The sequence below is a fragment of the Porites lutea genome, chromosome 4 (assembly GCF_958299795.1).
Source record: "Porites lutea chromosome 4, jaPorLute2.1, whole genome shotgun sequence".
Taxonomy (NCBI): domain Eukaryota; kingdom Metazoa; phylum Cnidaria; class Anthozoa; order Scleractinia; family Poritidae; genus Porites; species Porites lutea.
This window is the reverse complement of record NC_133204.1, coordinates 16,860,983-16,873,270: the sequence shown is the minus strand read 5'-3', so window position 1 is coordinate 16,873,270 and position 12,288 is coordinate 16,860,983. Positions and strand designations below refer to the sequence as shown.

At 39.4% G+C, this 12,288-nt stretch overlaps 1 protein-coding gene across 1 annotated transcript; it reads left to right on the top strand.

Annotated features, from left to right (window-relative positions):
- Positions 1–1,980: 1,980 nt before the first annotated feature.
- LOC140932712 (organic cation transporter protein-like) lies at positions 1,981–11,682 on the top strand. Its single transcript, XM_073382221.1, has 10 exons — positions 1,981–2,179; positions 2,948–3,255; positions 3,721–3,949; positions 5,874–6,072; positions 7,135–7,350; positions 7,988–8,122; positions 8,566–8,660; positions 9,467–9,578; positions 10,606–10,678; positions 10,772–11,682. Exons 2-10 carry the CDS (start codon positions 2,965–2,967, stop codon positions 11,000–11,002), a joined length of 1,581 nt encoding a protein of 526 aa, XP_073238322.1. The 5' UTR covers positions 1,981–2,179; positions 2,948–2,964; the 3' UTR covers positions 11,003–11,682.
- Positions 11,683–12,288: the final 606 nt, after the last annotated feature.

Sequence of the window (12,288 nt, the reverse complement as noted above, 5' to 3'; positions counted from 1 at the left end):
TGAGATGGTAGGTTGGTGATTCGTTGCTATTTATTATTGGGGTGTTATTTAAGACTGGTTACCGATTTTTAAAGTCATGTTTGGCACGGACAAGATACATTTATAAGGTAAATAATATGTTAAAAGTAAGATTTCGATCGTTGCCATGGTGTAACGGCGAATGGCGGTACATGATATCCGTGACGATGAAAACAACAACAAAACGTTTAATCATACACGAGGCTGAATCAACTCACAAGTATCATCACAAATATCCGTTATAAATCCATAGCACGAGAAAGAAAAACTGAAACAAACTACTTACAAAACACTTGAGAAACTTGAAGAAAACCTTAGAGAAACTTCAGGTTAGTTCACGGTGGCCCCGTGCCCGCCAATGCCGAGGCCCCGTGCGCATGCTTGTAATAAACAAGGAGTAAGCCCGCTGGTCAGGATACCAGCAGTTACAAAATTTAATGGCAAGATGGATGGTTGGGTGAATTCAATAGGCTTGCGAAAAAGTCATTAGATTTCCTTATGAATTTGCACACAGATTGCAATTATTAATCCTCAATTTTTAGAAACAACCTGACCAAATTGTAACAAACAGTGTTTGAAATTTTTAACCAAATAACGTTTTTTGAAATTTGGTTTTGTCGCAAAACCCCCTTGTTCCACTTTTATTTTCGGGTTTTTGAATGAGTGCAATATTGACGAAAATTTTGCCAAATTTCGTCAAATTCTAATGAGTAGATCTTACGATATCGTCATTTGTTAAGGTTGTCTATGAAAGTCAACAAAACAAGTGCTCTCACATTTATTCCTTAGTGCGCATGCCCAACACAAAAGCGACGAAAACAGAATAAATTTATAAAGACATTTTTTCGCACCTTTTTTATTGAAAATCTCATTGATTGCTTATGCTTACGTGATAAAGATGTTAGCAGTAGAGGGCGAAAGCTCCCGCGAAAACGTAAGTTACTTTAGATTATGTTACCCTTTTGCGCCTGCGGAAACAATTGCGTCAGTGAAATTTCTTAGAGCGCGCAACAATATATCAGAGGAACTGTGTTCAGCCACAGGCTAAAATCTACCTAAAGAAAGAAAGGGAAAGCTGTAAGCACTTTATCAAACCCCTCTCGCCTGATTGCGAAGAAAGCTGTGGTGTAGAGGGAAATATTAATAAGCACGAAGCAACAACAATGACAAAAACAAAATAATCCTCGGACGGACAAGTCAATTACTCATACCGCCATCATAGTTAATTGTCAGGTCAATCAAAAGCAATTTTGATTGCATGTCTGGTTCGATAAAAAAAGGAGGCATTTTGCAAAATAACTTCCAGGAACTGCATATGGTTAAGTGACATGCCTAATGTTCCTGTAAGTAACCGAGCTTCATGATGATAGTATTAACTGATGTATAATAAGTGTATGTTTAAGTGATATTTATTTAGGTTGCTTTGTTGTAGACGCAATGATTCCGGCGAAATATGTAACAATAAGGTCCTTAATGCAGTTGCACACTTTGTTATCACGTGATGCCACAGTCAATCCAAGACCTTGACAACCCGCCTGGGACCGCCCGCCGGTCGAATGTCTGTTTGGCTCCTTTGGCAGATTGTCCTGAAAAATGTAGTAGAACCACTCCCTGTTGAACAAAATCCAGAGATCTTTTCCGTTATGGATGAATTGGTGCTCTACAACAGGCTAATACAGAGCATACTTTCAGTATCAAGTAAGAATTCATCTCGAACGAAGCCAACAAGCAGCGAGTTTGTCTTTCTTCAACTTAAACCGGTTGAACTGAACATTTTCCAGGAATTTACGTCAATTACTAAACGAAGTCCTCTTCGCTGGGCTTGATTTTGGAAAACAAGAGCTGAAAGCTCCAGAAAGCGGCACAAGGATCATCTGTAAGGACAAATTGTTTTATCGCGCTAAGGGATCAAAGGATTCAGATCGGGAGGATGGATGGCGCCTCAGAAGGCAATCCGGATATTCGAAACCCAAAGGAGCAGACGGTTACAAAGGAGAAACGAAGATGAAAGAAAAAGAAGACCTTCCGAGCAAATGACGCGACTAGCTGCGGCCCTCTCCTCTACGCGATGCTAAAGTGTCTGCGCTTCGGACTACGGAGATCTCAGCTGATTCCTTCCCCAGAATCGTGTACGCAAGGAAGCAGCTGGTATATTTGTATGGTACATTTAACGTTGTTAAATTAAATACTTTTTAAACATGTACAGATCAGTTAGAACCAACTTCACATTGACATGATTGACTAGCAACGACGTATTTTTGTTATCCATTTATTTCTTATTTCATCCTAACCATAACGTTAAGTGGTAGTAGTAACAAAAGAGGCCTGACGATTTGAGAGGTGCTTTGAGTCTACGAAAACAAGATATGTCAAAGTAGAGACAAACCATTAACAGAGAAAACAAAATTTATATAAAGAAACTGATTATCCAAGTTAAGAAAAAATTGGAAGAAAAATGAAAGGCGAAAGCCAGTTAGGTAATAACCGACAATAGACGATGTAGCAACGATATTTTCCTTTAAACCGCGTGACAGTTTCCACATCATGAAAACGTGATGCCCATAGTTTTCAAGCTTTCGTTTACAATCATATACTAAACTTATATGTGAGTTTTCCTTTAATTTTTTTTTTTTTTTTTTGCAAATTGGAGATTTTAAATATTGTAATGGAGACCCTTACAAAGGAAGAGAAAGAAACCGGATATGCTTTCCTGTTGCTAGGGACTATTTTTTGTATCACGTGACCTAATCTTCTAACTTTTACTTCCGTTTATCGCATGCGTATCAATATGCAGTTAGTGAAATGAAGGTCTATCTGACAAAACTCTTTTTATAAAGTACTTTAATGACGAAGTTCACCAAAATAACTAGCCTCAGTAATGCGAGAGTCCCTCTACTTACAAAGCGTGGTTCTGTTTACATTTTTTCAGGTATTTCGCAGGGCATTATGGGTCTCACAGTTGATGATGTCATGGACAAGATTGGCAGCTTTGGACGGTATCAGTATCGACTGCTGTTCATCTTCGGTTTTATGAAGATCTTTGGAGACGGAATTCAGATTATGATTCCGACCTTTCTGTCCATTGAACCAGCGTGGCGATGTAAAGACAACAATTCTGCGTGCAATCTCACTGGATTATTCCGACCGGGAAACGACAATTACAGTTACCGCTGCTCAATACCCAGGGATGCATGGGAGTTTGACAGAAGTGAAATTAAAAGCTCGGTTGTGACTGAGGTGAGATCGATCAGTTTAAGAATTATAAGTTAAAACGTGTATTAAAAGTATGTTTAGCTCTATCCTTTAAAAATTGCTGCTAAACAATAACAAATGGAGATGCCATGGTAATGTGATCTAAGGGTGCGTTCCTTTGAGATGATCGGATCAGGATCAGTGATCCAAGATCACTCGGATCATGGCGGATCAAATGAACCGATGAATCCTTGTCCAGAGTGCATTCACCGGTTCATTTGATCTACCATGATCCGAGTGATCTCGGATCACTGATCCTGATCCGGATCATCCGAAAGCCCCCTAAGTTTGCTTAATATTGTCTTTCTCTTATCTTTACTTTTCCGTTTGTTTCAAAATTCAGTCGATTCTCCTAATACCCTCTTCACGTTATTGACTACTGCATACTTGTGAAAACTCAGAACAAGTAGGTTTTTTATTGTTTCTATTGCATTGTTATTTCTTTTGCAGTTTGACTTGGTTTGTAGAGTATCAGCACTGTCTGTACTCAACAAAGCCATTATGTTCCTGGGCTACATGATTGGTGTCCTTTTGGGGGGATTTTTATCTGACAAATTCGGACGCAGACCCGTAGTGTACTACCTTTCTGTACTCTGCAACATCCTGGCACTGGCTGCCTCCTTCGTCCAAGTTTACTGGCTGTACATTTGCCTTAGATGTGTGGTGGGTCTTACTATCGGTAAGTTAACTGACTCTGACTGATGATAGATCAGCGAAGTCACTGAGCCTGAAATAATCTTTTTTCCTCTCCGTAAAAGGCCTGCAAACTACAATGAGTCAAAAGTGTTGGGACCTTCCTAGTGATATTAGTAAAACTATCGACGTCCTTCCTCCCACCCCACACAATTTTGAATTTTAAGCAAAATGGATGAAAATGAGTCCTTCTTTTCCGGGTCGCAACATTGCTGAAGGGAGTAAGGAGATATAGGAATGAATCCAAAGCTAACTAACTCTTATCAAAGAATTGTTACTAGCTAGGAGAAGAGTCATATGTAACAAATAATTGGATGGGTTTTTCCTTAGTGTCCCATTTGACTTCCAAATCTCCCCCTCCTACACCAAACAATGTTGAATTTTGAGCAAAATGGTTGGAAATGGTTCTTCTCGGGGTATCAACATTGCTGAGGGAAGAAAGGGGATGAAGGCGCGGGTGAACCCAAAGCCGATCAAAAAAATTGTTACTAAGAGCAGAGTCATATGTAACTTGGAAGGGTTTTTCCATAGTGTCCCAAGTTCATATAATTTGACTTCCATTATAAAGGTAACAAATTGTAAGTTCTAAAGTGCTGCGATTAGAGACTGGGCAGTACTACATCGTGAAGTATGAACAGAGACAGACAGTAAACTGCAGGCAAACGAACTTTCCTTAGAATTGCAAACAACATGTTTTTAAATCAGTATGGCTCAGTCAATTCCAAGCGTACCCATCCCCCCGGGCATTTGTCAGGCATTTGTCATTTATCATCTTTTCCGGCGGTGAGGATTTGTCAGAAAACCTTTGCCCGGGGGTGGGGCATTTTTCAATTCTTCTAGAAGCGGTTTACGTCGTTCCTTTTTCAATATTTCGTTAAAAAATATGCCTATTTAGAAAGCTTGAGATATTTATGTAAAGAATATTTTTAATACCTATGCTTTAGGAAGATATGTGTGGTTTTCGCTCCATCACTTCCCTACCCCACAGTATTTTTTGCATCCGTCAAAGAAATTGCTTCCCGTCATCGTGAGCAGCTCGCATATGGAAGAAAAACAATCAATGTATCGTTTGTAGAGTTTAAAGGACAAGACACTTTCTTTGTACGTGAACTTGCTGAGGCAGAAAGGCCTAGAAAACCTCTGCGAGATATTTGAGATATGTCATGTATTGTACGATGAATGCGACAATTAATATGCAGACGAAACGTTTCCGTGATAAGAACGTACTCATGTAAGGCTCGTCGGTGGTTTGTTTATCATTCATTATAAATTATTAAACAACTTAGAAATGGGAAAGTTATTATTAAAATACTAATTTATAGTTCTGTCACTGAGATTAATCAGATCAACGACAGTGATCTTTTTTGCAATAATTATAACTAACGTCTAGAAGCGTTTTGCTTAGGGTGCTTCACGTACGAGTTTGATCAGATCATTACAGATTTCCCATAAAGATGGTATTTGCGGCTTATGTACTGGAAAATGGACTTTGTTATCCCGGGGTGGGGCATTTGCAGCCTATTTTGTCTAATATAATCAAACAAAGAATGCTTATTGACACACTGATTATCACTAAACGGTAGTTGTTATTCATTCAAAATATTTCTCCGTTTCTGATTGGCTAAAAGCATACGTATAATTCACCGTAACCGGCTACTATTGATCAAATTTGGAAGAATTTTGCGATTAATCAACCGATGACGTCAAAAGTGCATCACAATTGCAGTTTAATGCGCCGTTAACCCAGAGAAAAATGGCCAATTAGTCGCCTGAATATTTCACTCGTTTCACGACGAACTATTGTCTAAAAACAACTCGGAGTGTGTTATCCACCTCGATCTGCACAATTCTTCATATCCTCCTAAGCCTCATTCATTAATTGCTAATTATTGAAATACTTTTAATAACAGGAGCCTCCTCTCTGTCCATGTACGTCTTACTCGTGGAATATGTTGGAAAACGTCACCGTCACGTGATTGGAACCACGCTGTGGTATTTCTGGGTCATATCGCTAATGCTGATTCCATTGTTTGCCTACCTGATAAGGGACTGGAGATCACTTTCTATCGCCGCAGCAACTCCAGGCCTCCTACAAATATTTTTCTGGTGGTAAGTAATGTATAGAGTGTTTTCACAGGACGTCACGGCGGCCATATTGGTGTCCCTAACCAATCCTGTGGGAGATGAACTATGTTCTTATCCAAACGCTTTCTTTTGTTCCAAAAAATCTGCATAGATTCTGGCCACGTGAGTGAAAACGCTCTATGCCGTTCATGGTCTAATAGACGCCCTTTCTCAAATAAACGTCTCTTGTCTATTAAACGCTCCCTTACGCTTTTTACTTTTTATTAGACACCCCTCTTTGATTAACGCCCCCATCTAGTAATAGCCCCGCATGTTAGTTGCCCCAAAATACTAGGAAATAGCGAAGTAGAGCAAAACCATTCAATTTATTCAGCTTCTTGTTTGATTAACAAGAGCCTGCACATTGCGTCTTATTTAACGTCAAGTTCAAAATAAGGACTGTGGCATCGAAGTTGAGCTTTTAAAAAAACGACATGGGCCTAAACGGCCTAGATGTATTAATGGATGGACTATAATCTACTCTATATATACTGTGGAGATACAGTCGCCAATTGCATGTTAACTTTGTGGAGTTTTTTACAGTTATGAGAACAAACGCCTCTCTTTTAAACTCCTTTCTATTAAATGCCTCCGCTTGGGCTCCTAAAATCAGAAGGACGCCCCGGGTGTCTATTATATCGTTAACGGTAGGTTAGTCTAGGGCATTTGATGAGCTTCGATTGTATGTAAACGGTTAATTTCTATCTTTCTGCAAATTAGAGATGTTTGTTGCAAGCTGATACTAGCCTGATTATCCATGATCATTAAGGGACCTGCTGTTCATACTTTACCAGATATAGGTTTTCGTATCGGCACGCAAAACCATCTCTCATAGTGTAGGCATATAGCTGCAACCTTCGCCTTTTGGGTGGTGGCTTGGGAGAGATTCGAATAAAAGTAAGCTTACACTAAACATCTCTTTTTGTTCTTGTTTAACGCAACAGGCTTCTTAAGCATAAATTATGACGTACTTGTGTTCGCTCTCTCCACCAGTGTAGTTCTATATTTCACTGATTGTTACTCTTTCAACGTTGTCAACTCCTTTAGGTTCATTCCAGAATCGGCTCGTTGGCTTCTAGTGAAAAACAAATCAGAACAGGCCTGGAAAGAACTCGAAAAGGTGGCTGCTTTCAACAGAAAAGAAATGCCAGATGAGGAGCTTGAACAGAAAGACGGTAACGAGGTACAGAGAACTGGAGACTTCCGAGATCTCTTCAACTCCTTCAACATGACGAAAAGAACTCTGATCTCCTGTTTTTCATGGTAGGCTCATCATGGAATGTTAACTTATTTGCCCGTTAGGTCTAATCTGATCCATATATTCACTCTTTCCAAACATTTTGAATATTCTTTCATTAACATTGATTAATCCGGTTTTATAATAAAAAGTCATTTCGAGCTCACAATATGTAAAAATCAGCTCTCTAGCAGCTTTAAAAGCATGTCAGGTAGACAAAATGCTTCTTCCGGTCACTGAAAAAGGTCTGGGCCCAAATCTAAGTCAGGAGTGTTGTTCGCTTACTCGTGATGTCGTAGGTGGGAAACCCCAAATGAAACCCAGCCGTGTTACACACCTCACAGTATAGTCGATAATATTTGGTGTCCATTCCCTTTTTTGTCCTATGACTGCAGCTATTTCTTGGGGAAAAACCCTCGGAAACCAGAGGGAAAATTCTGCATTTTTCTGCGCTGAGACACTATCTGACGTGAAGTCATGACGTATGCTAGTCGCGCACGATAGTCGTAACCAAAAATTGCACCGTCTAAATCGGCCTTTAACATAGGTAGGTGTACTTAATTCATGTTTGACTGCATTTTATATAAATGGATTACCGTGGCTTAGTATTATACAAAATACCCACCTCGCTGTCTTTTAACGGTTTATCTTTATCTGTGTTAGGATGGTCATATCACTGGTTTATTACGCTGTTTCGTACAGCGCGGGAACGTTTGGTGGAAATCGTTATTTGGTGTTCTTCTTGACGAGCCTCATAGAGATTCCTTCTAACTGGACTTGCATAGTGCTCTGCAAGAAGTACGTAATAGTTAGCAACAAACGTAGATTAGCTAAATTTGGTGCCAGCAAATACAAGAAACAAGACCAACCGCAGCAAACTGGTCTACTACACAAACTAGGCTAACCACTCCAAACTACATAAAACTATACCAGTTGCTCAAAACTACGCCAACTACTCCAAAATACACCCGAAAGTATACCAGCTCCAACAAAGCACACCAAACTACACCAATGCAACCGCACAAAACTACACCAAATTCGAGCAAAAAGGCCTTCTACACAAACTACCAAACTACTCCATTACACAAGTTGCATGAACTGCTCGCAAATATTATATTTCAACATACCAAAAAGCACCAACTACACTAAACCATACCAAACTAAAGAAAGAAAAAAGGTCGTCTTGATGCAGAACGGGAGGTATTATATATATTTAAATTGTTTTTATTATTTTTATTCAGGATTGGCCGAAAGAAAACCACTGTGCTAGGCGTGGTTGTTTCCTGCATTGCTTCCATTGTTGCAGTTTTGTTCCAGCGTAACCTGAAAAACACAGGTAAACAGTGAAGAATTTTCATTAAGCTAAATTGTTTATTCGATAAGGTGCGTTATATTTACTGGGCGGGCAACTTGAAGTCTGATATGGACCTAGCTACGGTTTACTTTATCTTCTCAAACTCATTAGTAATTCATAAAGAAAATACTTAAGGAAGTTAATTTCTAATGAGTGTTTGGAAATCACATGAAAAACTGCTCTTTTTTGCATCCTTAATTTCTCCTTCTAAAATTATTTTGTTTGAGAAGCAATATCGAGCATGAGACACAATGTTTCCTGACCAGATGAAACACCTCGAAGTTCGTCAAAAATACTCCGCTGCGCGTCGTATTCTCTTCTCGGTGTTTCATCTGGTGAAACACTAGGACCATTTATACGAGGAAAAATAAGACGCGTCTTACATAAGACGCGTCCTAAATAAGACGTGAAACTTTCCGTATAAACGGCACATTTCGTCTAAAATAAGACGCGACTTAGCTAAGACGAGACTTATTTTAGACGACACGTGCCGTTTATGTGGAAAGTTCGCGTCTTATTTAGGACGCGTCTTATGTAAGACGCGTCTTATTTTCCCTCGTATAAATGGCCCTACTGTGTCTCATGCGTGATATATTACTTAACACGAGGACAAAAATGAATTCCTTAAACTCCATTTACCCGAATTCCAAAAACTGACCCTTGAGACACGGGGTAGTTTCCAAGCGCCTTAGTTGTATATTGTTACCCAGAAATTTTTCATATCTTTAAATCTTTTACATCCGATTAAATATTGTTTCCATTCTGACTATCTACTTCTCTCGTTGTAGGATTCCTAGTGGCAAATATCATCATGGCACAAGGCGTCGCCAAATTCTTCATCAACATGTCATTTAGTTCAGTCTACGTGTTCTCCAATGAACTTTTCCCAACAGTTATCAGGTATTGCCACATTCATTTATAAAATAACAAAGATAGTACGTGCGCTCTGATTGGCCGTGAGGCGTGTTTGCAGGATAGCATGTAAACATGGTTGTGACGTCAAGATATTTTGCTTTTTGCGAGCTAATCACGCAGGCACGAATTTGAAAAAAAAATTGAGCTGAAAACTCGACAAGTCTACTTTATTTACTTATTCCCTCGTCGGCAGAAACTTGGAAAATCTTTACAAACATGCTGTGTCAATATTTTTTCGCTTAAGCTGACATTGTAAGCGACAAAAAATCCTTATTTTGGAAGGCATCTTTTAATTTATAAAAGCAGTAGAAACCTTTTTTCCTGTATTTGCATAGCCTGATATAAACACTTCGTCTCGGGTTTGCATAGCTGTTTGGAATTCTCCCACGAATGTCACTTGCAAGGAGAGCCTGTCCATCGTTATTTTTAGGCCGAAAACATGGACACAGGGTCTACATGAGTTCCCAACTATTAGCAGGTATTCCCATATGTCCTTTCAGTTTCAGTTTCAGACGACTCGGTGGCCTCGGTTAAATGATATAGTCACAGGCCAGGGCATCTTACCCGCCAGTTGATTCAGAAGTAACCTTTATTGTCATTCAGTCCAAATTTTTTCTCTGTTTCTAATTGGCTCAAATCCCACGGCTAATTCTTTATAACCAGCTGCGTTAGAACGTTTTCGGACTCCCCCTCCCCCACTTCCTCATCGATTTGGATTGTGTCTAGGCCTATTATTGATGAAAAAATGCATACGCATTATTGACCAAGGTGGAGGTCAAGATAGTGGAATATTGGTCAAGTTTTTTTTGTATTTTTTCTGGACCGAAATGAGGTCAAAGTAAAAACGCAAAAAGTTACGAGGCCTATGTAGCTCTATGTCCCGCCCAGGGGTTCCCTCCTCCAAAAAAGGATTGATTTTGTTCTTGCCCGCTTGAGGTTTCAGCCATATAATAAACTAAAATTAACTACTGTATGGTTAAGTAACTAAGAATTATTTTCATATATTTTCAAGGAACATCGGCATGGGAGTATCATCTGCTTCAGCACGAATTGGATCAATGTCAGCACCGTATATCGTTTGGCTGGTACGTTATTTCTTCAGTTGTACACTGAAGCTGTCAGCCTTTCTTAGATTTTCATTACATTTAAGATTTCTAATATTTGATATATTTTTCCAGGTTCGTTTTCATGTTCTCCTGCCATACTCCATTGTGGCAGTTCTTGCTTTCTTGTGTTCCGTCCTGTGCTTTCTGTTACCAGAGACCAGAGACGCCGCAACGTTGGAGAACATCGATTCCGTCAACAGCAGCGCCACAGAAATGAGAGAGAAGGAACCAGTTTCTCCTGAACCAAACGAAGAGAAAGAAGAATTAGGAGAACTGTTGCTCAAGGGGGACCAACCTGCTTAAACTGCATTACTACCTAGAAACATACCTGGGGAGTAGAGAGAGAATAAAGGTTGAGTCCTTAAACCTTAAGGACTTTAGGTGCCTTTAAAAATGCACTTGATACCTTTGATATATTTTAAATCATTTCACGACAGTTAGATTTGGCAGGTTTTGCAAGAGAGGGTAACCTATGGAGTGTCAGTAAAACGCGGGGTCGGAGTCAGGGGTTAGAGTTAGGGTTGACCCTTACCCTAACTCTAACCCTAACCCTAGCCCTCAACATAACCCTAACCCCTATCTTGGTTTCTGTGAAGGACATCCGACTCCGGAGATTGGGACTACTCTCGAGTTCAATTTTGGACATAGGGTTGCTGTTGAGGCTTTGAAACCTTGACCTCTCTTAGAACAAAGTAATAGCCAAATATACACCCAGCGTAGCTAAAGATAGATTTATTTTCAGCTTAGGCGTATTGCCGTTGCATTGCCTGTTAGAATTGTTTTTTTGTTTTTTTTTAGCTTAATAACACCAAAAATATACAACGGGAGAATGGTAAGGCTATACGAGTAGGTTCCAAATAAATCCAACCAAGGTTTATGCTTAGTTTTGTTTATGTAATGCTTATAAAGAGGGCAGCCATTCATAATGGTGAAGTCACAGTCCAATAAAGAGTGAATAAAGATCCTCGTGTCATCAGACTTTACGTACCTAGCCTCTTCAAGTTTCATAGGCGTGTCTTGGATATCAGTTCTTAGAGTCAGACCAAAAGAGTCACAACGAGTCTGCTACCCCTTTTCACCTTTCGTCTTCGGTCCATAGTATGAATACAGCGAGAAAACCCCACATGATTTTTTAGTGTTTACAAAAACAGTATTACATACCCGCTTTCTGGATATTATTAAAGATAAAACATTGTGTTTAAAGATGTTCTAGTCCAGATTGATACACAAATTCACTTTTTTTTTGTAACAGATGAACTTTGATATAACGAGCCTCTATCTATATTTTTATCGAGGCCTTCGATAAAACGAACGATATATCCCTCGCCCCAACAATGATAAATGGAAAAGAACCTCGATATAACGCTTTGAAGTAAACTGACGTATTTTGGCGTTAATTCAGATGATTTGTTATAAGCTGAATATATGGGTTTTGTGACGCGCAGTTGACAGAGCGCGTAGTTTGCTAAAATGAAAATAAAATGACAAAAAAAATTGCGCTTGGAGTCGGTATAGTAGCAGACGCAAACAAACCACGATTAACCAAAGTTTAGTTTCGTCTTCGGCCCAGGCTCAGTTACACCAGGCTC

What these genes read in the sequence shown, in the direction of transcription:
- LOC140932712 (XM_073382221.1), top strand. Translation starts at nt 2,965, where the DNA reads ATGGGTCTCACAGTTGATGATGTCATGGACAAGATTGGCAGCTTTGGA. An exon ending in TGCATAGTGCTCTGCAAGAA is followed by an intron (nt 8,123 to 8,565) that starts GTACGTAATAGT and finishes ATTTTTATTCAG; the next exon opens with GATTGGCCGAAAGAAAACCA. An exon ending in CACCGTATATCGTTTGGCTG is followed by an intron (nt 10,679 to 10,771) that starts GTACGTTATTTC and finishes ATATTTTTCCAG; the next exon opens with GTTCGTTTTCATGTTCTCCT.